Below are 26,629 nucleotides of genomic sequence, written 5' to 3' on the forward strand. Positions count from 1 at the left end.
AATTACAAAATGCAGAACATGAAACAGAATCTGGAACAGATGAATCACAAACCTTTGCCTTTAAAAGCATCAGAACGGTGAAATGTTTTCCAATTTTTAGCAATGAGCTCAAAGATACAGGGTAATAGTATGGTATGGAATAGTATGTCCTTTTCTTTGAAACCCCGTGTGCTGGACTTAAGAGCCAGAACAAAGCTGTCTGAGGTGTCTCACACTGTCATGTAACCAGCCTTCCTATCACGTACAGAGGCATTCATTTCCCACACGGACATTTAGAAATGGATACATTTTCATTTGACGAAGGACTGAGATGTCAGGTAAAGATGTTCAGTGTGAAAGAGCATCTGGACCATCATGGATTACCAACAGATGTAAATAAACATCTGCTGAACGTGAGTTTAAAACGTCCTGTGGTGAAGCTCTGGGCTCTTGACTTACAAACAGAGATAGCCTTGTGCTAATGCAGCTACTCTGGCAGCAGGTCGTCTCCTAGCTCTTCATCTGCAAAGTCGTCATCCTCCACACGCTTCTTGACTCCCGTCTTTGGTCTGTCCATCTGAGGCCCCAGTGGGTCCACGTAAGACGCATCTACACACAGGAGGAACAGCTTGTGATGAAATAGTTTGGGACGCTGTATCCCGATAGAGACATAATGTCAACATTGTACATCCTTTCTACCAATGCCGTTCTTTTTCTGTGTGTGTTTTTCTCAAGGAGCGCTGCAGAGTGAGATCGTGTGCACAGACCATTTCACTGCATTTTTTGGCATTCTAAATAGATGAGTTAAGATAACTTTCAACATTTAAGTCTGCACAGGTTCATATTTTAAAAACACTGATATAAATATTACTCTGTTCCATTTTTAAACAGCTGCAATGAATTGCATTTAAGGATACACTATTCAAGTTGTTCTTTTCCCTTATACTCAGTGACCCTGCTCTGTTCGTGGTGTGTCACTGCTTGGCTGAGTTGCTGCGGTTGCTAAACTGACTTGTTGCAATGGTGGCATCCTATTACAGTGAGCGCTTTAGAACGTCTCATTCATGCACAAATGTTTGAACAGGCAGGCTGCACGGCCAGGTGCTAGATTTTATACATCTGAGGCAAAGGGACTTACAACACCTGAATTCAAAGATTAGAGGTGCGGCCCAATACTTAAATGACAACCCATGCAGTTTATCTGCAGAGGACTATCCGCTGTGTGCTGCAGACAAAGAAAAACCTTTGATAATATCTTTATGATCATCTAAACCTCAGAATGTGTTTCAACATGGGCTTGAACTCTAAATAGATACACGAATACAGCTCTTTTCTACTTTACTGGACCATTCAAAGACCTTTATAGAATTCAGTCACCCATTCACACAAGCACTTTTTTCTATGCCTGAGTGCTTTTCGATCTTTTCCAATCTAACATTCACACTACAGCTCACTGCAACTCATAATGTGGATGGCTAAATTATCAGAATTCCAGCCATCCATGTAGATGATGTTCCAGCACTAAACGAAATGAAACTGCACTAAGATGTCTATAAACCATCTGTGTGGTTATATATTTACTCATATTTTTCTAAAACAGGCACGTATGTCTTGCACAACACATGAAGTTCAAAGACATAAGATAGTTAGGTAGGTGTTATATCATTAACTGCAGAGAAAAATATGGTTTCCTCACCCAGTTCTTTTGGACTGCTGGCTTCATAAGGCTCATTTGAACCAGGAAGTGACCTCATTTTGGCGCTCAGACGCTCTCCTTTGGTGCTGCTGCTGCTGCGACCACTGTCTGTACAAAAACAAGCACACACCTGCTGACTCATGATCTTTTTTAAAAGCAATACTCACATTCAAAATCCTATTAAAAGCTGTTTAAATATTTAAGCTGTTTAAAACAGCAGTGCCTCTGTCTGTGGGCTGCATGCGACTGAATATAGACGTGCAAAGTTTTCTGGCACACTTTCACGTACAAAATGTCTTTTTCATGGCCCAAGTATCTCGCTGACATTGGCTGAATGTGTGCAGAAAAAGCATTCCTCCAATGTGAAATCACAGTCACTAAATATCACTGACATGTACGACTTGCTGTACAATAATGGACGATTTTTGTGAATACATGGCGCGGTCGAACATGCCTACTGACCAGCTGCTAAAATGCAACACTAATATGCAACACACTCAGGTACTTTTGACAGGATGTAATGAATATGCCGGATAATGTGCACGTGTGTGTTCCAGGCTTATATGACAGGCTGACAGGGGCATGTAGTGATATGAATTACAGACATGACTGCAGACAGCAGCAGCCAACATCTGGCTGCCAGGTAGCCTTGGAAACCTTAGGGGATCGGCAGCAGAAAGCTGAAAAACAGGAAGGAGGCCTGATATTCCACCTTCCCCTCATAGTCCCAAAAAAATCTCAAACTGCTGGCAAACTGAGACCTCGGTTGGAAAATCAACGTTTCCCCCCTGCCTTCCTTTCTTGGACAGTTTCGTTTGCATTTCTCTTTTAGTTTACACAACACATGCTAGAAGCTAGGAGCTGCAACAGAAGTTTCCACAATTAAAGACGTTATAGGCTTGTTTTATACACCTCTGAAACACAAATAACCCTTTATTTTTGCAAGGAGATGGAGATCAATAGAGACGATGCAACTTTCTGGCTTTTAACTATTTTTTCTTATTAAAGATATGTTGAAAAAAAAGTTCAGGTACATTAACCCAACCATATCATTTACGTTTGAAAAGGCACATCACACATGATAGAAAACACAGGTTAGAAAATCCCCACGTTTCGACACACTTCTCTCCTGTTCTGCCACTGCGTTTCACCAGATTCAGACTGCAGAACCACAGCTGTGGAAACGTGAGAAAACAAACCACCAGACTCACACGTCAGTCACGAGAGAGCCGAAGACCTGCAGACACACGAGACCACACAATACGCAGACTTTACAGAAAAGATGGAAAACTCTCAGGTGAACGAGAGGGTTTTCCCCGAATATCTCGGAGCCGTCTGAGTGCTCGCTCCCCTCCTCCTCCTCCTCCTTTCAGTGCAAAAAATGAGCACAGTCCAACATCACGGCTGCCTGTCAAACGATTTCTGGATCAGGTCCATTTTTTCTTCTTCACTTGGGAAACTCACTTCTGCTATGCGTGCCTTGCAGTGCTTCACTCAGATGGTTTTAATCACTTAAAAGATTTCCAATGACAGGAGCTCTTATAAAATTAAAAATAAAATAGGTCTGATGCTAATGCTCCGTAGAAGAGAATCACCTGTATGTGCAGACACCTTTGCCTGACTGAAGAACTTTATCAGAGGTCATCTTAAGATTTCACAGCAGAGACTCACAGTACAAACCTAAACATGCTGTTGCTGCTACACAGCTTCCCTTAGTCTAATTTATGTGAATTTTGCTGTTTTGGCTCTTAAAGCTCATTGGCAGGAGAGCTGACTGTGCATTTGAGGGCAAACTACAGATGTAACAACTTCTGAAACATCTCTACTCTATCCCTACTTTTAAGATTAGGCTTAAAATGTTCATTTTTGCTAAAGCATATAGTTAGGGCTGGATCAGGTGACCCTGAATCCTCCCTTAGTTACGCTGCAATAGGTGTAGGCTGCTAGGGGATTCCCATGATGCATTGGGTATTTCTTCTTCAGTCACCTTTCTCACTCGTTATGTGTTACTGGACCTCTCTGCACTGAATCATACTTGTTATTAATCTCTGGCTCACAGATGGCCCCGCCCCTCCCTGAGCCTGGTTCTACTGGAGGTTTCTTCCTGTTAAAAGGGAGTTTTTCCTTCCCACTGTTACCAAAGTGCTTGCTCATAGGGGGTCATATCATTGTTGGGTTTTCTCTGTTTGTATTATTGCACGATCTACCGTACAATATAAAGCGCCTTGAGGTGACTGTTGTTGTGATTTGGCACTAGATAAATAAAATTGAATTGAATTGAATGAACTGAGCAAAGAAACAAGCCCCAGTTTATTCAACAATCTCCTTGTTTGACTACAAATGGCCAGAATTACAGGCACATAGCCTGAAAGTCACAGTCTTACATACCTCTCCCCGAGTCCAGTAGTGGACTGAAGTGTTTAGACTCAGACTGAGATACTGGGAAGCAAAGAGGAAGCAGAGAGGGAATACAGATGAAGACAGAAGATCCAGAGAAGAAGATGAGAAGGAAGGAGAGATTACAGAGCTAGACTAAAGGTCTTACAGCACAGAGAGTAGCAAAAAAGTCTGCCACTTGCAATGAAAGATGATGACAATAAATGTGTCTGCGGTTTACAACCTCGCTTCTCTCACCTGCTTTGACCTCATCTTGTGCACCATGAGAAAATGAGAAAAGGATCTGGGTTTTAGTTCAACAATTTAAACGTTCAAACCAATATTTAAGCATCTGAAAGACTGAAGTAGCAAGGCTGTGATGGACAGTCTCCAGCAACCGCGTGTGTTCATTTTAACAGATGCATTTGGAGGCTCTGGCACCACTAAGCTATGGGAAGATGAAAAGTCCTAATCTAATTTATCACGACACAGAGGACTAATGGAAGCCTTGGCGGGAGAGAGCAGCAAGCGCATTAACAGGTGTCCGTTACACAAACTCATATATGAATACAACTCGACTACAGGAGCCTGCTAGAGACGTTCAGCTGCACAGCATGGAAACGCTGGGCCTTGTTACACTTTCTGGAGGCTCTCTGGTTTGTATGGATTACATTTGAAATTTGCTCATGGTCCAGCTTTCCAGTGCCACAGCCAGCCTATTTGTCTGTATTTGATGGGGATCTGTACTGAAAGTTCAGCCTCTTCAGAGTCTACTAATCCCACAGAGTGCTCAGACCTCCTCATCCTGCAGGATCCAGCAGGATGAGGAGGTCTGAGCAGATCAGGCCTCAGTGTGGTGTTTGAAAACATATACCCATAACGCTGGACTTCTTAGGAGAGATGAGGACAGGTGTGGAGATGCCTGCTGCAGCATGTGTGAACAACAGGTAGAGAGACAGAAAGAAGCAGTGAGACATAAAAATAAAAGAGTGGATCTGATGATCAAAATCATGACGACGATCGTCGTTATAGAAGAGGCATCAGAACCATAACAATGTTTTATGAAAATTATATTTATGTGAGCAAACTTCTCATATGTTAAAATCTTGGTTTAGCTCAAGCTGCCATGAAAAAAACCTACGCCTAATAAAGTTCACAGATGTTCCTGTACTGTATGTTCATTTAACTTGAAATTACACCAAAACCCACACATGGAGATGGTTTTCAATGTGACTCTAATAAGATTTTTATAGATGTGCCTCATTCTGGGAGCTCAGTGTGCCTTTTGTGTTGCAGTACAACACAAAACAAGTATAAGTTTAAATCCTTAATGATGTAAGGTCTGAGCAGAGAGAACAAGGATAGAGGACATGGAGAGCACAGTCTGTGGACAGATGCCACAGACAGATGTGTGGCTCTCTGTCTCTCTGCTGGCTGATTTGGGGGATCCACAGTTGTTTGATGCCACATCACCAGCACAGTTACATACTTATTGACATCTGCATTATTAACACCGCAACACAGATACAATGGGGGAAAGTAACTATCTGATCACCTGCTGAATCTGTATGTTTGCTTGTTTCCATGGAGACACAGAATGTCAACAAAATCCAAAAATCCACAAAAAACCCCAACATTATATAAAAGTTATAAATTGATTTGCATGTCACTGACTTAAACAAGTATTTGATCCTCAAGCATAACACCTACTAAGTACTTGATGGTGAAACCCTTGCCTTGGCGATACGTTGTGGGTCATTGTCATGCTGGAAGATCCATCCATGACTCATCTTCAGTGCTCTGGCTGAGGGGAGGAGGTTCTCATCCAAGATTTTACGGTACACAGCCCCGTCCACTGGCCCCTCAGTGCAGTGAAGTTGTCCTGTGCTCTTAGCAGAAAAACAGCCCAAAGCACAATGTGTGCTTGACTGTGGGGATGATGTTCTTTGAGTCATACCCAGCATTACATTTCCTCCAAACACAGAGGGTTGAGTTGATGCTAAAGAGCTTGATTTTGGTTTCATCTAACGACAGCACTTTTCCCCAACATGATTTAGATGTTCACTGGCAAACTCAAGACTGGCCTGCACAGCCTTCTTGAGCAAAACGACCTTCTTGAGCGCTGCAAGATTTCAGTTCATTACAACACAGCGTGTTACTAATGGTGTTCTTGGAGACTGCGGTCTCGACTGCCTTCAGATCGTTAACAAGCTCCTCCCATGTAATATTGGGGTAATCCACCGCCTCATCACCATCCTCACTCCATGAGGCAACATCTTGCATGGAGCTGCAGACTGAGGATGACTGATGGTTATTTTATGTTTTTTCCAATTCCAAATAATCACACCAGCAGCTTTATAAGCTACGGTCATGTAGCTCATTCCAGTCTTGTGCAGGTCTGCAATTTTGTCCCTGACAACCTCTGACAGCTCTCTGGCCTCACCCATGGTGGTGGTGGTGAGGCTGGAATGGAAGAAGCTGATTCTGTGTATAAAGGTGTGCTTTATACACAAACCGAGCTCAGGAGTATTTGTAATTGATTGATCCCAATCTGTGAGAGACAGAATTCTGTTGCAGTTGTAGGGATCAAATATTTCTACTCAGTAACATGCAAATTAATTTATAACTTTTATACAAGTTTTTTTTTCTTGAACTCTGGTTGATATTCTCTCTCTTTCCATTAAACTACCATAAAAATTAGAGACCGTTAATATCTTTCTAAAGTAAGCAATGGAGATCGAATAATTATTTACACCACTATAGGTTGATGATGTGTGGACGCACAACTCTGGACTCAGTTGCAAATAACAGCGGCGGTAATCTGTTGACCTAATTTGAAAAACAACAACCGACTCACCAGCGCTGCCTGCACTGCTCTCTCTGCCTTCTCTTCGACTTCTCGCGCTGCCTTCCCGTCCCGATTTTATCCTCTGCAAAGGGAAATAAGAGAAAAGGGTGGCGTATGAGAGAAATTGCGGGCAGGGACACAAATAACACTAAATGTGTTCTAAATGTCTTTGACTTCAAAATGCAGTTTTGCCAATCAGATTACAGCGCTTCAATAAACACTGTGCTTCATAAACAAAGTACATTTTTTTGCTATGAAAACAATCTGGCAAAAAGATAAGCCCCAAAATTCAACGGAATGTGACATTAATGCGCAAAAAATATTACATACCATAAAAATGTTACATGTAAACAAGCCTTACATAAAGTCAGTGGAGTACTCTGCAGAATCACTAAAACCATAAGCAGTTAGTTTTAAAGATGATGACAAAAAAGGAAAAGAAATGAAAACAAGGATATATGATGCCACGAAAAACAACCACACAAAGCCAACATCGAGCTCATATATTAGATTTCGGTTATTGCTATCCTCTCAGTCCTCGTGTCATGCACCGTGCAGTTTGTTTTATCAGTGGGATCGGTTGTTTTCCACTGTTTTTCAGTTTGAAGAATTTGGGGATTAACGAGTCAACCCTCCATCATTCTCTGCAGGCCTGCTTCTCTGCTCCAACAGCAGCTGGTTGTTATTTGACGAACTCATCGGTCTAATCTGTTCCTGGCTTTGATATATCACTCCACACGACCAAGGCACACGGCTCTGTTACTCTGGCTTTCTTCAAATCTTCACTGACCCCAAACCACCTCTAGTTTATGTATCACAAGTGTGTTGTTTAGAAGCCATTAAATAATAATTACATATAAAGAACAATACATTGCAGAAGTTATTCAAAAGATGCAGTGTTAGCTGATTATTTTCTTACTCAGCTATTATTCATAATAAACAGGATATGAGAACATTCCCGTGATCAGAGTCTTGGAGTACTGCATTGATAAAACACCTAAAAATATTTTTCTTCACAGACAAATGCGCGAAAGGTCCCATTCTGCGTTATTTGTAATCTTCATCATCAGCAGTGCGCTTAAACCCAGAAATTAAGAACAATATTAATACAGCATAAGTAAACCAGGATATTCTATTGATCATATGCAAGCAGTGGGATAAGATCCAATTAGAAACAAGCAACATTGTTGGCCTATGTAATAATGTGGTTCCATGACTTGGGTCTTGAGTTAATCTAGGTTTAGATTGGGAAAGAAAACACAGGCTTTATGCTAACCATCACAGAAAATGAGATTGATCCCTTTGGCTGCTTATATTCAAACCACTGACCACTTTTCTAATTCATTCTGACGTTTCATGTGACACTGAACAACTCAAACTGCTCTGGCATCAGACCTGAGAACAGCTCTCCAAACACTAAAGCTGTTCTGAAAAAGACCCGAGATTACTATCAGCCAGGTGTTAAACAGCTGTACAGCATCTGTTTGATTCATGGAAAATAAATAGAGACGAAAAACAGCTGTTTTTCATGCAGCTGCAGAGTTGCAGTGACCACGGTCCAACGTTGCATCTAAAGGAAACGCGCGTGTTTTAAATCAGCGAGCGCTCATCCAGGAACAGACGTCAGGGTTCTGTTAAAAAAAGTGATAAAAAGATGATTGATGAAAGTGCCCGAAAGGTCTCTAATGTACAACTGCAAAATACGCAAGTAATTCATCAGGCAGCATGTTAACATGCATCAGATGGACCCACTTATACAAAACAAGGTGGAGTGTGTGGAGTTTAATTCATGCAAATAGATCTCGGATGTTGTTCCTGGGATCTGCTGGAGCCTACCTTGGGGGTCACTGCACCGAGCGCTCCGATTACCACTCGGACCACTTATTATGAGCCCTTGGTACTTCTCCAGCTTCTCATGTTCCTTCTTCCTGATGTTGTTGTCAATCTGTATAGCTACATCTATCACTACGGCTGTCTTCTTCTTCTTGTCTACCACCACTATGTCCCACAGGATCTTAGCTCAGTCATTCTCCACCACCCTGAGGGGGCATACTTGGCACAGATGTTCCTGTACACTATGCCGGCCACTTAGTTATGGCGTTCCATGTATGCCCTCCCTGCTAGCATCTTGCACCCTGCTGTTATGTGCTGGATTGTCTCTGGGGCATCTTTACACAGCCTGCACCTGGGGTCTTGCCTGGTGTGATAGACCCCAGCCTCGATGGATCTATGTTATAAATATGTGTGTGTGTCACCATTATTAAAAGTCAATTCCATTTTATTTCTATCTTTGTTAGTGAACTTTTTGTGGGGGGGTTTCTGCAAATTGTTTGCAAGTCTTTTTTTATTAAATGTAGAATTGAGATCTGCCAAACAGATCATTACGGTAGTTTATTTACTCAGAAATGTCTGACAGAATACCTGCTCTCTGATTTCCTTCATCTTCTCTACCTTCTTCAGTTTGGTGGCGTAGTCTTGGGCTTCCTTCAATTGCATATCTGTGCACAGCCGCACCAGGAAACGCAAGCCTGCACCAAACAACACACACACACACTCTTTAATTTTACACTCTGATCAGGGCACCATCTGTTGCTGGTCAAGAGTTCCGTTGAAAACTGCGTAACAAGCTGGATCAATTACATTCCACATTTTCTGGAAACTTTCGGTGGATTTCTTTATAAGTTTCCAGTGCTTTCTGGGAGTTTCCTGTGAAAGAGGAAAAGAAAAAGAACAAAAAAATGAAATGAACTCTGCTAGCTCACATTGCAACTTTGCTTTGTTGTTTTATTGCCATGCAAGCTGAGGCGAAACGTGTTTTTCTCACCACTTCGTCTGTAGCAGCTTGCCACCATTAGCTGCCACTTCACCTGAGTTGGTCTGAGGAGCAGAAACACATCTGATCAATATAAACACACAAACCAACACCTGACTTAAATCATTTTGCTGACCTCATATCAGTATGCCAGTACCACACTGAAATAGTTAATATATTTTAATAATTGATACCACGTAACAAAAAAGGTGGAACTATGTGCCTCAAGATTAGAGAATGTGAAACAACTTCACTAATTTTTTCTGCAACAGTTCCATATAAAACGAGAGGCTTTCACATTCATTTAAGTTTGAAACTCATTTAAAGGACTTCCATAAAAACCTTAGAGTGTGAACTTACAATTTTTTACCAACCCATCCGTGCTATCTGTTTAAAATAATCTAAATAGTAGTTACTTACTGTATTAGCGTGGCTCTTTCAAAGTACTGAATGGCTTTCTCACAGAACTGTGTCTCAATGTAGTAAGCTCCGAGCCACTCAATCACATGGATGTTGGAGGGAAAGTACCTAAAGGACTGGACAGCAACAACGTAACAACATTAGTTAGCTTAAAGTAGTGGTGTCAAAAGTAGGGGCTGGGGGCCAGGATCAGGACAGCAGAGGGTCCAATCCGGCCTGTGTTTAGATAATGGGAAGAAGGGCATAAATCTTTTGCTTTTATCTGCACTTTGAGAAGTTTTACAGCCTTTTGTACTGCTAAATATCTCCATCATGGTCATTCATACTACTCTAACATAATTAACCAACAGATGTGCAAAAAAGTGACAAAAAAAACAAACAATTTTTTCATTGTACAAATTGCTGTTTTTTACAATGGGTCCACAGACAAAAAATATACTGTTAACTTCTGTACAGTGTAATTTAGAGAGAAAACCCTCCGCCATGAAATTAAGCTTCTGGTACCTCATAATAGTACTGGAAAGCCTGGGATTTGTCCCCCTCGCCATCATGCAGTTCTCCCAGCTTAGCCAGTGCCTGGGCGTCTGTGGGAGTTACACTGATGACCTGCATTAGCCACTCGATTGCTTGTTCGGGATTTTCTAGAAGCTCATAGCTGGGATCAGTGTTAAGAACTAATAGATGCTCATGTGATGATATATGGACAAACAGGCTCGAATCCCTGAATGAACACATTCCAACAAACCCTAAAGTACATACGAGTAAAAACAGATCATCTGTGTGACATACAAACGATCACTAGAGCCTGTCTGACACAGTCTTTTTAAGACTATATCAGACTATATACTGATATTTGGCGATTTAGAACTCAGATATTCCAATATATCGTCTAAAAATGTTTTCTTTCACACACAGCAAAGAAACCAAACAGATTTATGTTTAGGAATAAAGGCTGCCTTACTCTGCTCAGATCAGCTGGTTTTTGTGTTTGTGTCTTTCTAAATATGTTGTTGGCAACAGCGGCATTGTATGGTGCCCCCTGGTGAACAAACTATGCAACATCAATGGACTTTGACACTTTGTAACGGCATTTCTCTCATGTCTTCATTACTTCTCAAATTTTCATTGATTGTCTGTTACAAATGCCGATAACAATAGAAGAACAAATCGCTAACAAATAGCTAATATTGTACTGGCCCGCTGATAAAACCATCTCCACATAGCACTTGTTAGCAGTGGGATACAGGCTGGCCAGCTGGTACATGACTTGGGAACTGTTCCTCAGAATGGCATGGAGCTTCAGGAAGCAGTCCAGAGCCTCCTCTAGGCGATTCAGTCTTTGATAAGTCAGACCTGGAACAAGGTTTAGGGGAAAATTCAGTCACGTAACTGTGCCTCTATGTTAATAATAATCACACATATATACCACATGTTGGTGTAGTTTTATTCCAGCGATACCTTTTACTTAAGATGACTTTAAAATTTGGATGCTGTTGTTTAAAGAGCTACCGTGTCTGTGAATACGATAGCTCCAAAGGTTTTAAATGAATTCTGAGAAAACTTTGTATAGGTGTAGAGTTGGGTCATATTAACAAACCATTTAAATTTCGTTAACATCAACCAAGGTCTTCAAGGTGAACTTAAAGATTTATTGGCTGAAAACAGACCAAAACGCCTGATAAGTTATGTTAACTAATGTTAGCCTGATAACTGAAACTAAGATTCTGACAACTGTGGTGTGTACTGTCAACAGAAAGTACCCATGAAGCGTTCAAATATCATGTCTCATTTGACCTCTGACCTCTCCTTTAAGGTCAATAGCTTGATCTGAAGGTTAAAGTAATAACAGTAGATAGAGGTAATTAAAACTATTTTTCTTACTGCAATTGTTTGTATTAAAAACATTTATAAAATGGTATATGGGAATTTTAAATCTCACATTATAGTTTGCATCCAAATATGTCACATTTGACCTCTGACCTCAATTTTGCATCTGCCTTTCTTTCAAATTGACCCAAAAATGCATGCTATCTTTAAAGAAAGTATTGTCAAGAGAAAGAAAATGAGCTGCCTACTTGGTTAGAAACATGCTGTAGTATATTATTACATAATAAAATAAGGTTATTTGTGTCCACGTATTGATAAATCAATGCCAATTATCCATTACCTACTCCTACATAATCTTTAAACACAAAATACAATACAATTAAAAGTAAATACTTCGCAGAGAGTGAGCTGCCCTGGGGGAGGTTTGTGCTCTAAGTGCTTCTTGTTATTTATGTATTTGTGCACATTCCAATAGAGTCGGTCATGCTGTGTCCACACTTATTCTCAATGTAGCCTCAGCCAATATTCTGATACTCATAGCAGAATGCTGGATGAAGATACACAGAGATTTAGACAGGGCACTCATGGCCTCACTATATTTTCCTAACAGTCAAGAGTCTGAATTTAAAGTTCAACCAGTGCTTGCAGCAAATATTAACAGACCACAGTTCAGAGTGCAGCAAGCTCTTGTTGTTCATTCCCAAATGATTCTTGCACGTCCAATTGTTGTTGCGCAATACATCAAACCTCCTGCTTATCTACTACCGCATTACAGCTGCAGTTAAGGAGCACTTACCCAGGTTGTAAAGGCCTTCGGTGCACGAGGAATCATTCCTCAGTGCTTCTTTGTAGAACTCTGCAGCCTTTTCATAGTCCTGTTTGACAAACACCGTGTTGCCCTTGTTGATAAGTGCTGCTGGGTTGTAACGATCAGCATTCATAGCAAGGTCGGCATATCGGTCAGCCTGGTCGTAGTCTTTCTCCTGTTAGGGAAATTACAAGAGAAGAGAATATGGTTGTTCAATCATCTCCCAACAGTAACATTTAGTATTACATTTCTTTAACAGCAAACCTCCAAATATTTTGCTGATTTTAAGTGTTTTAAATTTTCAGAACTTTTCAGTCTAATGTTATTTTATAATCAAGAGATTCTTACCAGAAAATAGAGGAAAGAGAGGTTAGTGGCTGCAGCGCTCTTCACTCTGCTGTCCTTCTTCTCAAATGCCTTCAATGTTTCCACTGCCTGAAAACACACAACTCGTTACAATCAGGGTAACACTCTGTACTAAAGCTCCTCCAGTACAGCATTCTCAGTAATAAATGATATTTTAAGTACAAGCGTATTTCCCCAGCATGTAACACACAAAGAAACATAAAAAAGACACATAAATTTACTGAATTGTTAGTCAAAGAATCAACGACAATATTATTAGCCATTAATAGCCAATCACTGATAAATTACATATACATCTTCACATTTATGGTGAAGATACTTGGACATTTTGGCATTTTTTTCTAAGAACATTTGAAGGTAAGCTGTAATTCTGCTTCATTCCTTACATCTGTTTATGCGTCACCTTCACTGTGTGCTGTGCTCTGGTGAAGTAAATATAATGCTTTGCAAGTTTAAAGTCAGTCCCTCTCCCCTTTTTGTCTAACTGACTGTCTCTGTGAGTATGTTACATTCTGGGGAAAATTTCCCAACTGTATTAGTGAGTAAGGATTAGCATTTTCACAAATCACCAGCTTGGCTACAGCTGCACAGATGACCACCAGTTACATCACCAACACTCCTGTGTGTAAATACTGTAAAAGCACCACAGCATGCATCAGATGTAAAACCAGCGGTTACAAGATAGTTAGTTACTACAGTGAGTCCTTTAATCTTAGCCACAAAGCAGCTCCACACATGGCTGCATGTCCTCCACTGTTCAGTTGGATATTATTATTAACAAAGAATACGTTCAGCACAAAGACTTTCCTGAGCAGTCTGTGGGGCCTAAACCAATAACTGCCTCACAAACGTCTCCTTGCAGTGGCATTATTTGGGTAAAAGACGTCCTTATGGAGCAACAAGTTAAGGGGGACAAACCCAGTACAATCTAAATGTGGACATGGGAATGAAAGGCAGACATACCTCAACCTTAGGCATGCAGATGGGGAGGAAACAAAAGCAAAAAGGCAATGAGAAGATGAAATACTCAGTCGGACACTGAGCTCTGTTCAAACAGCCTCCACAAGAGAAAACGCACACGTATGAATAGTGCTGAGCAACAGTATTACAACATTGTTATAAAAAGAAAAGAAAAAGATGGAAACACAAATTAATGTAAACGGATAACGAAGAACAGGTTTCACATGTTTTAAGGGAATTACACTTCCATAAATTGAATGCGTGTGATCCTTACTTAATCGCATCGACTTTTTCGGTTTGGCAAATATTACCAAAGGTATCAATTTACATGACAGCCACATATGATGGAAGCTACTAAAGCCTCATTTTGATGTCTTATTATGGTCTAAAATTTAGTTTGGCAGCAAATTATTAAGAGTGGAAGGTGTGGTTGTAAAATACACAGACCAGAAAAGAAGGAAGTACCCTTAATGCTGCTGATACTCTCACCTGTTTGAAGTCCTTCTGTCTGAGGTAGGTGATGGCTTTGTTGATCTCTAAATCATTGGCAAGCTCGACATACTGAGAACTCTTCACCATGTCGACACACCTTAAAAAAAAAAGAAAACATACATTCACTATCTTCACGTGTCAAATGCCAGCATTCGATTGATCACTGTAAACAGCAGGTGCATAAATGGAGAATTAAGCAATTGTTTGATTTTGACTTATGTTTCTCAATATTGAAATGGTCCTCTCCAACATACTAATGTGCATTAGTGCACATCAATGCACATGTCGAGTACTTTTACGAGTATTCAACATGTATTATGTTCATTTAAAAACCTAAATAAGAAAGCATTAGGGAGAGAAATTGTCAAAATAATAGTAGAGCTTGAGGTTTATTGTCAGTCTGCTCCAGAAAAATGTTCAGAAAATGTGATCAAACTAGTGTGCAGAGAAGTTTAGGCAAGTAAAGGAACTTTGGAAAGTCCCTCACACCACCACTAAAGAAACGAGAGCCACTGGAAGACTCAAACAATTAAAACTAGAGCTTTTTTTTTTAAACGTTCAAGCAATGAAGTTGGGACATTTATGTAATCGTAAATGAACTGTAATTATACAACACTTAGGCACTGTCACAATTTTCAGTTATTCAATGACAAACAAACATACCATGCTCACATTAAAGTCTTTAGATGCAAAGAAAAAGACAGCAGTAACAAACCAGTCAAATCCAGTAGCAAACAAAGTCTCAATCGCTGGGGCAATGAGCTTGGCTGCTGTCATGATGTATTTCTCAGCCAGGGTTTTTCTATGAACAGCATACAGGAAGTCAGAGGAACAGGTGAATTAAGGGGGGGAAAAGTAACACAGAGGACTGATGGAGCAAGACAAAGTTGGGTTTGTGTTGTGTGAATATCTTCTTACAGATCTCTCTCCATCTGGTGAAGTTTGTCATTTTTAATGGCTTCAATGACCATATTGGAGCTGGTGTCTTCCTGAAAGAGTTGGCAGAACTAGACTTAATTAATGAAATAATAATAAACGCTGTAATAAAATATCACTCACATTGGAAGGGATGTATTTGTCTTCATCATCAATGCCCAGAGGAACAGAGATGAGCTTCTGAAAGGCCTTCTTCATCCTCTCTCTGTCACCGATAGCATAGTAGCACAGGATAAGGTTGAAGCCTGTCTTGATATTTGGACTCTCGCTCATGATGTGCTCGAAAGACGTAATGGCATCTGTGTACTGGCCCATGCAGATAAACACTACACCGATATTCTGCATGATCTTGATCCTCATTTCTTTGTGGGCATTTGTTATCTGATCCAGCGCCATTCGGTAGAACTTGATGGCTTTAGGATAGTTCTTCTGTTTAAAGTAGATGTTGGCCATGTTGACTTTCAGGCGGCCTGGAACAGCAGCATGCATAGTTTGACGGAAAAACCACAAGACAAGCGATACAACAAAGAATTTACAATGTATGAAACATGACTTTTTTCTTATGTGTCAGTGATCTGGGACTATTTAACACAATGCCACAATTTTCCCAGCAGTAAAACTCCAAGATACTGCAAAAATACACCAAGAGCTACACCTCAGAGTCTACAGGCCTCAGTTATCATGTTAAAGCTCATGAGAGTACAATTAGAAAATGATTGAACTAGTATGGCTTCTATATACGTTTCTACAAGAAGAGCATAGCTTAGATTTGCACTCATTGAGACATCCATGTACGCGTCTTTATACCAAAGTATTGTCGAGTCAAACGTGAGGCCACCTGCAAAGCGTGGGTGTTACTGGGTCATGGGAGGACAATGATCCCATGAAAACAAGCAGATCTATAACAGAATGACTAAAAAAAGAAAAGAATCAACACGCTGCAATAAACGAGTCAGAGTGCAGACCTCAACATGATTTAAATCCTGTGCTAGGTCCTTAAGAAAGCTGTGGATAAATGAATGCCTGAAAACCTCAAGGAACTGAAGCAATGTTGTAAAGAACAGTGAGCCAATATTCCTCAACAACAACAGGAGACACTGATAAAGTCATTGGGATAAATATTACTTGAAGTTGCTGCTGCTGAAGGTATTCCACAAGCTTTCATGCGGTGTATAAAACTTCGTTTTCACATGATTGTATTTACAAGGGCTGCCACATTCTAAGTACACCAGCAGTGAGTTTGAAGCTGGTCTGCTCACCTGCGTTACTGAACATTTTATTCTTCACAATGATCTGGTAGCTGTTCAGGGCCTCTGGGTACATTTCATTGTTTGTGTATTGGTTGGCAAGGTTGAGCAAAACCTGTAATGGGAGAAACATTTAATATTTCTAAATAAAATAATTAAAAACTGATGTTAGAAATTGATTCTCAAAAACAAACTTTAAATTGTATCTGTCTTCCGCGAGCTGTTCCTTCCTAAATAGCTGAGCCATGAACACAAACATCTGAGATGATTTACTTTAATATTTTAATATGAAACAATAATAATAATTTACTCTGAATGAGATAAATAAGAACAGATTTTGCATACACTACTGAGAAAGCACTTGTGGTTTATTTCTACAGTTATTGTAGACCAGGAGGATATGGAGCATTTTAAATGAAAAGTACAACTTTGATTTATTTTTGACTGAAAAAAACCCCTCTCTTGCTTATTTTTACTTATCACTTATCAGTTTGGTTTTTCAGGCATTAAAAAGTAGTTTTTTCAAAAGAAAATCAACACCAGACTGTTCTTTTAGAAAGAAAATGATTACTCATGAGTGCAGAGTGTAGAACAAGCATACAGCAGCCTGACTTACAGAGTACGTGAGGTCTAGATTTATATGGTCTGCACTGCCAGACTGTTCCCTCTGTCTGACCAGGGCTCTCTCCTTCCGCCCTGCCTCTTTGGCTTTTTCAAGGGCCTGTAGACACAGACACAGACACACCCACACAAACACACACAGCAAGTAAGCCACTTCTGGGTAATAATCAGAAGTAATTATGAATAAACACTCTGCTGCAATGATGTAACAAGTTTTTCCTGCCCATTAGACATCCAAAAAGGCCTTGGCCTTCCACAAGATGAAAATTACCTGTAATAACAATATTTTTAAAAACAGCTCTTTTAATTTTTCAGAAATCACAGCAAACCACACACTGCTGTTATGTGACATAACACATTGCCTGTAAAATATTAGACCAATTTACCTCATGTATGAAAAACCACTGGAAATGGGAAGGTTGATAAACTTCAAGTACTTTGTCCTAACAGCCGTTTTAGGTATTACTCTGGTAGAAATGTAAGCAGTTTTTATACACTTCACTGTGAGAGAGCTGACACAGTTAAAAATGAATTGTGGCAAACTGCCCCACTTGGAGAGCCTTCTCTTTAAATCCAGACAGTCAACATTAGTAAAAAGTTTGTTAAAGAGTGAAAGGCTGACCACTTGTAAGGCTCCCATGCTCTGTGCCATGCAGCTCTCCTCTATCAGGTCATTCACTTTCTTCTCCAAGATTTTGATCTTCTCCTCAGGCCTGCAAGAACATGATGAGAGTGAAACATTTGTCAGTTTATAATAGCTGGTAATAAGAGGCCCAAGGTGTGCCAAGAAAATATCCCCCACACCATTACACCACCACTCCCAGCCTGAACCACTGGTGCGAAGAAGGATGGCGAAATGTTTTTATGTTCCTTATGCTAAATTGTGACCCTACAATCAGAATTTCACAAGCGACGCTTTCTTTCTGTTCTTCTAATCTATTCTATTAGTTTCAGTGACCCTCTAAACTGTAGCCTCAGCTTCCTGTACTACCTAACAGGAGGGTCACATGGCGTGGTCTTCTGCTGATGTAGCCCATCTGCTTTAAGTTTTGATGTGCTGTGCATTCAGAGATGCTCTTCTGCATACCTTGCTTGTAAAGAGTGGTTGTCTGAGTAACTGTTACCTTCCTATCATCTCAAAGCAGCATCAGCACGACAATTTCAACTAGAAAATTGCCGCTCCCAACAGATCTGCAGTTTTTTAAACACTCAAACTCAAACCAGGCTGTTTCAAGCAAACAGTCATGCCCCGTTCAAAGTCATTTAAATCGCATTTCTTTCCCGGTTTCAACTTCAGCAGGTCATCTTGACCATGTTTATGTGCCTAAATTTACTGAGTTGCTGACATAAGACTGGCAGATTAGATATTTGCATCAAAGAGCAGTTGAACAGGCATACCTAATGAAGTTGCAGAGTGAGTGTACTGCATAGCATTTTCACACTGAAACAAAGCAGTCTAAAGTGATAACTTACGTATCTTCATTCTTTGCTTCGAGTGCAGGTGCAGGACCCCTGGACTGGCCCAGAGGGTCAAAGGCTGAGCCTGAAAATATAAATCATACCAATTCATCACTATATAACTGCAAGGGGAAAGACACAAAGCTTGCATCTATAAATATGTCCTTACAGGAATGCACAGAGGTTTATATTAACAAAAAAATGCAATTTTTTTATTTTTATTGTTTTACGTTAGAAACACTCAACTGTACCTATTCCTGAAGTATACAATAATAACTTTTTAATCATTATCGACACGCAAAAGACAATAGATGAAACAGACAACTTTAAACTCACCACGACTCAGGGAGGAGGTGTAACCTGCTGCTTTGACGGCAGTCATTGGACGGGCTGACCCATCCTGGTACATTTGCAAAATAACAAAAAATACATATATAGTAAACACTAATTATAAAAAAAATAATCTAACAAAACTATGCAAGACCTTATTTGCACATTTGATTGTTCAATAATACTTCTCACCTGTACAGCTCCAGTCATGGGTCGTCCCATTGAAGAGGCCATATGAAGCCGAGCCTTTGTGAAATGATAAGTATTAATATTGTAATCAATAACAATAATTTAGGTCTTTTTAACATGTAGAACAAAAACGTTCCACATAAATGCTTCACAGTAATGAAACAATCACCGTCATTGGCTGCACATGTTGTCACTGATCATTGATTTAATCTGAGCAACTTTCAACAAAGAACTGCACTTTGAAGGAGGTATCTGTATTTGTTGTGCTCATTCAAAAATGTTTCACTTTTAAAGGATCATTTTATTTCATTGTACTTACGCCAAAAGAAGAAGCTAAAGATCGAGGTCCAATGGGAGTGCCAGGAAACTTGGCAGTCATCTAGAAAATTAAAGACATGATATATTAGTAGTTAAACGATTTATACACCTCCAGAAAACCCCTCTCTCTCTCCCACTTACTTACTCATTCACTCACACAAGCGCGCACAAACAAACAAACAAACAAACACACACACACACACACACACACACACACACACACACACACACACACACACACACACACACACACACAGAGATTTTTGGCACTTACCGGGGGTCTTCTTCCATGACTTGTCCTCACTGCTTGCTGGAAGCCCACATCATTCTCCAGCTCCTTAAAATTAGTCAACAATTAGTCTTCATTTTTTACATAGTGGGCCGACGGAAGAGCAGACATTTTTTACACAAACAATTTTGAAATAAAACGTTGAAGTAATTAGTCTTTCGCCATGCCACTATCTCAACCTCATATAACCAACATTAATTTTTCAAAGTTGATTTCCTTTTCGCTTAGAAACAATGTGCTAATGTAGTGTTAGGTTAGCGGTTAACTTACCTCCGAGTCAAATGTCGGATTATAATCATTGTAACCCGAATAAAGGTCGTCCTCCTCCACAGCCAGATGCACATGTTCCATTTCTGTTTCTCCGGAAAGGTAGTGTATGAAAATAATCCTCAATGTGTGGCAAACAAACAGTTTTCTATGCGCGATAACTGATAATATTTTGTTGTCCTTTTAGGATTTCGTCCCACAATTCAACGCGGCACGGGCGGGACAGTTTCCTTTTCAAACCTCTGATTGGTTTTTCACGCGTCCATCATCGTCTGGCCTCAACCTAATTGGTTGAAGTTGCGCTCGTTCGTTGCTAGGATACACTACAACGCTACAACTTATTTCTTCTTCATAGTCTCAAAATCATTTTTAAATACTTACATACATAGTATTTATTATTTATAAAAAGTTACAATTAATAGTTTGTGGGTTTCTGTATTGCTCATTTCAAGGAAAACAAGCTTTGTGCGCTCGTTTGCCTTCTTTGATCCTTCTAGGTCACCGTACACCACGGTCAGCGTGACTGTCAAGGTGGGCGGCGCAACAGAAAGCTTGTAAGTTAAGTTTTAGCTGGTGTCAAAACATTATAACGTTTCTGACATGAAGATCATAACTGTGATTGGCAGGTGAGCGAGATAACAATGTATTTTGCGTTGTAAAATGATGCAACAGTGCTAGCCCTGACCTATATTCATGAAGGTGAAACGAAAGTTGCTTTGTTGAATGAAAAACTGGTTGAAAGCTGTAGTTTGCAGTATCAGTGCATGTAATTTTATTTTGGTGACTGCATTGTGTGCATCATACTGTTGCTCACGACATAAACAGGACTGTTCTGAATGAACGCTTGTCTTGTGTTTTCAGTCAGAATGAATTTGTGAATAATCCTGTTTATTACAGACACGTTATAAACCTTCACGACAGCGTGAAGGTTTATAGCTGTGTGATTTTAGAGGCTTTAAATTGAACCTGTCTTCTGAACCCTGTTCATTAAACATGGCAGTGCCTCTGAAGTGACCTCTCTTAAACTTGCAAAGCAAGCACTGAACCTCACAGTTCTTCACTTATGTTGCCATACGTTTTAGGGGGTAATCTTTGTGTGTTAACATTGCAATAATATTCAGATGGATGGCGAAGGGATTGAGAAAACATTCACAGTGGATTTACACTTCACTTCTGGTTACATGTCAAAACATGACAGGAAGACAGGAAAATGAAGCTGGTGTCAGCAAGCAGACAGGCACACTGTCAGCACTTTACTGCTGTGTGATTTTACTGGACTTTACTGAAAAACAACATTCAGCCCGTGCTTTGATTTTGTTTTTTAAGTCTGCTTATTGGGGTTTATGTTTTATGTCTGTTACCATGTGATTTTCTTCCCTGTTCTAGTGGGCTGATAGGCCGCTCCTGGGCTATGCTGTTTGTCAGTGGAGGCTACAATGTGAAGATCTATGACAACCAACCAGGACAGTCTACCAAGGCCATCACAGAGATCAAGTGAGTTCTACTGCTCAACTTAAAGACCCATCTGGGTTACACAGACAAACTTCTTCAGTCTTAACTGCATTATTATACCTCTATCGTCAACAGAAATTTGTTTTTAACCCAGATGTAATTCTAAGTAAAAACAAAAAAACACATATATATATATATCATCAAAAATATAAAAATATACATTACAGAAGCTAAACTATTGTCTGGTGCCTGCAAAACCTAAAGGAAACATTGACACTAAGGGCTTCTCTGCCCTGATGAGTTAGAGACAGTCTGTCTAAAATGTAACCTGTTCTTCCTTTCAGTGCTTACAGAGAAGACATATATGAATACCGCATGATCAGCAGTTGGCTCCTACTGTGAGCACATACGAATAAACACATGTTCACAGCCTGGCTATTAGTGGTTAAACATTACTGTGGAATGACGCTGAGTTTTTAATGAAAGTGCTGTAGAAAGTCACAGTGCCTTAAGCTATAAAAACCTTAATACCTTAATCTCTATACCAGTATTTCATGAATGTAACTCTCCCTCTAAGTCCACGCCACTACCTATCACTCAGCCCGTTGGAGACGTATTTGTTTATATGAACAGTAGAGGGTGTCATTGAATTAAATTTCAGGGGCCCTTTGTGAGTGATTTCCTGCTGAACAAGCTAGACTGCTCTCTGTTGTGTGCCCTGTTTTCATAAACCGTCACTTAGTCTAAATTACTTTAATTTTTTTTCAAAGGAAGATATCTTCCTGACTCATGTGATACAGTGTTATGTAACTGCCACATTCTGTAACATATTAAGAGAAGAGTTGAGTAAGAGCAAAAAGGTGGTGGTATGTACTCCACACCTTAAAAGTGTCATCACTGTTACTGTTAAGACAGCGTAACAGGATTTGCAGCAGACTACACACTCTCCTTTGAAACCTGCACCTCATTTTAGGTTGTCAGATCTATAAACCAGAATATTTATTGTTTTATTATTCTTTTCTGCACTAAAGGCCAAAGTAAAAACATATGCCTCGTTAGAGAAATTTGCACAATACTCCAATACAATGCATACTTTCATACAGTCGGTGAAGTTGGTGACATACTCTACCCCCACTGAAACTGTGCTGAGTGTCTGAATCTTCTTTGCTGCTGAGATGGAAATGTGTACAGAGCAGACACTTTAGAATCTCTAGCTTCTTTGTAGCAGCATCCATATTTGAAGCATTGTCTGCTTTGTGTTATATTAGAACCACTTCTTTTGGCTGATAATAACACACCTAACACATCTGTTCATTTCTTCCAAAGTCTTCATTCTACTACTACTTATATAATAAGCCTGTGGTAATGATTCTTTTCAAATTGAAAATGTCATGATAGAGGGCAGTTTGTTCATGCATTATGTGTGTGTGTGTGTTAACTGCAGTTTCTGTCCCTCAGGAAACAGCTGGTGGAGCTGGAGGAAGCCCACATGCTGCGAGGGGAGCTGTCTGCTGCGCAGCAACTTGCCCTTCTCAGCAGTTATGATGACCTGTCTCAGGCACTGGATGGAGCCTTCTTTGTGCAGGTAACACAGACCGCCGACAGAACAAATACATGCTGTTATATCTCGTTGGCCCAAATCGTAAAACCAGTGGAAACAACATTGCTCTCTGGTGATTTGTTTATTTTTTCGTTAACCACTTGCTCCGTCACACACGTTCGGACATTTGTTTTGTGGATGTTGGCAGACTTTGATGAAACACGGGGCTTCTCTTCACTGTGGTGTGGGTCTTTTCAAAAGTATGTGGTGTGTGACTCAGTGGAAACACTAGTTTTTGTTCATTTATTGGTTCACATAGTTTAAACAAAGCAGCATTAAAGGAATGGTTACTACACTCTCAGGTCAATACGTTCTGGCTTTGTTATTACACATTTACCCCCCAAGGAGGTGCAGCATAATTTCATTTGACATATTCCGTGACATTCTCACGTCACATTTTGAACTTAGACTAATATCCCTAATCCCTGTCGTACATAGGGTTGTGATATCATACAGTAATAAGGAGATGTTTTGCATAATAACACTTCAGTTCCTTCAGTTGCTTAACACGTGAATTCCAAACTTTTTTGTTTCTCTTCATTTACTAGGATAGCTTCATAGTATATCAGTGGTCAGTACATTACTGGGCAAAAAAACGAATGCATTTACTTGTCCTTATGGGTAAATGTGATTGCATTGTGATTTCAGAGTCACCTGAGATTTGTATACACCACATAAAAATAACTGCATCAGCATAAGACACAAAGAACACACTGTATACAGACACCTTTACTCTTCTTCTTGGATCTTAAGGATGACTGTGGCCAGAACAGTTAGGCAACCCGTGTGTTGCTTGTGTTCAGAAGTTTGATGGATTGGGGAGTAAAAGACAGTTTGGACCTGTTTTATGGGGGAACATTAGCACCATGCAGGTTTTAGTAGTTCAGTGGAGGAGTCAAATCCTCATATCACTCACAGTATTTGCCTTGCTCCATAAATAGTCCCGATAAATGCTTGCTGAGCTTGGTAATGCAGTTCCCGACATCTTACTAGAAATTGTTACTGTCCTTCTAATTGCTTGTTTTTCTGCACCTCAGAAGCATTTTAGAATCCACCTTAAAGGATAAAATGTCCTCAAAAATATGTTCTGTGCTGTCTCTCACTACACAAGCAGTCAGTCCAAGAGTTGCATTTCAGTCTGCCAGCAAACATAACTCCAAGGTACTTGTATTCAGTCGACTTTCCGCTAATAAAGGTGGGCAAGGATGATGGTAGATTTTGAAAGTGAGACTGGCTGGCCCTCTCTCAGCATGAAGAACACGGAGCCTCTATATAGAGGCACAGCTAGGAGGAGAAGATGATGATTATGATGGTTGTTATGAGGTCAAGCCCTCTGAGCAGCTACTGTCAGTCCATCAGTGTGTGAACTGATTCTAATGGCAGCATGCACATATAGAGTACATGTCTGTCATAAAGGAGGTAAAACCGAGGTATACATTTTTAACTCTAGGGATGATGAATATAATGAACCTGTCAAAAAATGAGTACTGAGAGTTCACACTAGTTTCTCTCTTTATTCGCGGTTCAGTAGCAAGGAATGTTTTTACGTTTGTTAAGCAACTCGTTTAACCTGATGGCTAAGTGGTTAGGGGACATATCACACACTCTTTCATGCTTTTAGCTACAAATTCATGGTTGGACACCAAGCTGGCTGGTTCTTTGCTGCGTGTCATTTCCCTGCGCTGCTAACTCACACTTTCTGTCTGTCACCAAAGGCAAAGTCATAGAAATATAATGGCTTAATATAATTGCAATAAAGGAATATGAACTGAGTAATATTGATTACTCATTTAAAAATAGCCCAGAATTAATCTGTTATTTATTACAGATTTAGTTGTTTACCTTGAATCAGAGCAGCTTTCTCAATGTGACCATAAGAATTTAGTCATTTGGCCAAAGTAAAATGCTTTCTAAAAACCTTGAACATTTCAGAACTCATACGTTTTGTAATCTGTTGAGTTTTCCTCTTTCCTCCTGCATTGTTTGTCTTCGTTGCGTCACGATGCTCACCTCAGCCAGTCGAGTCTGATGGCTATGCTCCCTGAGCCTTGCTGTCAAAAAGAGACTTTTGATTTGGTTTTTTTCTTTTGTTCATTTCTGTAAAAATGTTCTTGAAGGAAATTGTTGATTCATCTACCATACAATGCAAAATGCTTCTAGATTCTTGCTGTTATTGCTATTATAAATTGTAAAGTGGAGCTTTCCTTTGACAAGAAAGTCAGATGGAGTTTGTTATAAGAAGTGTTGTCGTACTAATGAAAGACGTTTCATTAAAAATCACTCATCTATGTCAAATTATAAATGAGCACAAACACACAATCAACATTGGACACTGTGCTTATCTAAACACAGTCACTTAAAATACAGTATGAAGTCAACCTTTTATGCCAGAAAAATGCTCGCCAGCTAGAAACTGCTAAAGTAGACAATGGAGCTCTTCTTCACAGTATATGTGATCAGAGTGCACAGAGGCAGGTAGAGTCAAATAAAATCAATACTCACTGCGCTGAGTTCCTTCCAACAAGGAACAATTGTGGACTCAGGAACAGGGAAATGCTGCATAGAAATATGCAGTTTCCCGAGAGCACCGTTAGGTACATACGTCCTGATAGCATGACATCATCTGACCACCTGTAAGTTTCACTCTACTATTGATCTGGGAGGATATTTACGGGAGGCTTTATTAGTCACTTGGCTACAGATCAGTAACTTGCCTAACTGTTTTCTGACGATTAGTGTAAGGCTTGGTGGAGCAGTGGGAGCAGACGTGAAGGGCGCTTAAGCACTTAAGCTGTCCAGATTTCTTTATATGTCCCTTTCATGCACAGAAATAGGTTAGTGTGGCTTGTTTACAATGAAGTTTGGCCAGAACTGAAGAAAACTTGAGCTTTGAGAAAGATGCAAAACTGGAGACAAATGATAATGGGAATAGTCCAACTTACAGATGACTAGAAAGAGCTACTTTTGGCTGCTCCCTTATTCCCAAAGGTTTCGTCAGAGGAGGTAGTTCTTCATGTTTGATTTAGCAGATTTTTACAACCAGATGCTATCCTGACACAACGCCACAGAGATTTGTGTCTCTGTCAGGGGTCATACTGGAAGTCTTTTCCACATCAGGAAATGCCAAGTATTCACTTATTGGTGTTTCTTATTAGTATAAGTTAACATTTACACACATGAGCCTGACCTGTCATGAGCGTCCATTCTATTTAAGGAAACTGAGGTTTGAGGCCTGTGCTGTTCCTAGGACTCAACTCTGTTAAAAGACTCTGATGTTGTGCCTGGAATCACTCTTTCAGTTTGGGGGTTACAGCTCCCAACTCCTGTTGCCACTGGGA

General features: G+C 40.0%; 2 protein-coding genes across 6 annotated transcripts in view; one reads left to right on the plus strand and one right to left on the minus strand.

Moving 5' to 3' along the window:
- On the minus strand, positions 1-20,713 carry ift88 (intraflagellar transport 88 homolog). Of its 4 annotated transcripts, XM_005745297.1 has the most exons (25): positions 20,243-20,713; positions 19,958-20,020; positions 19,685-19,744; positions 19,369-19,422; positions 19,183-19,246; positions 18,862-18,931; positions 18,011-18,101; positions 17,384-17,488; positions 16,780-16,882; positions 15,644-15,990; positions 15,503-15,573; positions 15,300-15,386; positions 14,582-14,681; positions 14,096-14,101; positions 13,115-13,201; positions 12,755-12,941; positions 11,376-11,484; positions 10,636-10,786; positions 10,132-10,247; positions 9,724-9,776; positions 9,540-9,605; positions 9,321-9,427; positions 6,909-6,981; positions 1,676-1,783; positions 1-588 (listed from the first exon to the last, which is right to left on the minus strand). In XM_005745297.1, exons 1-25 carry the CDS (start codon positions 20,321-20,323, stop codon positions 467-469), a joined length of 2,481 nt encoding a protein of 826 aa, XP_005745354.1. In that variant the 5' UTR covers positions 20,324-20,713; the 3' UTR covers positions 1-466. The 4 variants fall into 4 exon arrangements, with proteins under 4 accessions (XP_005745354.1, XP_005745355.1, XP_005745357.1 ...); XM_005745298.1 differs by lacking the exon at positions 14,096-14,101; XM_005745300.1 differs by lacking the exons at positions 1-588; positions 1,676-1,783 and adding an exon at positions 4,897-4,973.
- The window catches only part of cryl1 (crystallin, lambda 1), a 26,977-nt gene continuing 20,999 nt past the window's right edge, over positions 20,652-26,629 (plus strand). The window contains exons 1-3 of one of the 2 annotated variants that reach the window (XM_005745296.2): positions 20,652-20,793; positions 21,626-21,733; positions 23,150-23,276. In XM_005745296.2, coding sequence (XP_005745353.1) covers positions 21,651-21,733; positions 23,150-23,276 — 210 coding nt within the window. In that variant the 5' untranslated portion in view covers positions 20,652-20,793; positions 21,626-21,650. Of the gene's footprint in view, positions 20,866-21,625; positions 21,734-23,149; positions 23,277-26,629 lie in introns of both variants that reach the window. The other variant, XM_005745295.2, reaches the window with a different exon arrangement.

Source organism: Pundamilia nyererei, unplaced genomic scaffold (assembly GCF_000239375.1).
Source record: "Pundamilia nyererei isolate P.nyererei 1_Seehausen unplaced genomic scaffold, PunNye1.0 scaffold00157, whole genome shotgun sequence".
NCBI lineage: Eukaryota > Metazoa > Chordata > Actinopteri > Cichliformes > Cichlidae > Pundamilia > Pundamilia nyererei.

Bases quoted from the DNA above. Each gene is read 5' to 3' on its own strand.
- ift88 (XM_005745297.1), bottom strand. From the start codon at position 20,323: ATGGAACATGTGCATCTGGCTGTGGAGGAGGACGACCTTTATTCGGGT. The intron at 18,102-18,861 runs GTAAGTTATCAC...ATGTTCTTGCAG, and splicing joins GAAGCAAAGAATGAAGATAC to GCCTGAGGAGAAGATCAAAA. The intron at 9,606-9,723 runs GTGAGAAAAACA...CCTCTTTCACAG, and splicing joins AAGCTGCTACAGACGAAGTG to GAAACTCCCAGAAAGCACTG.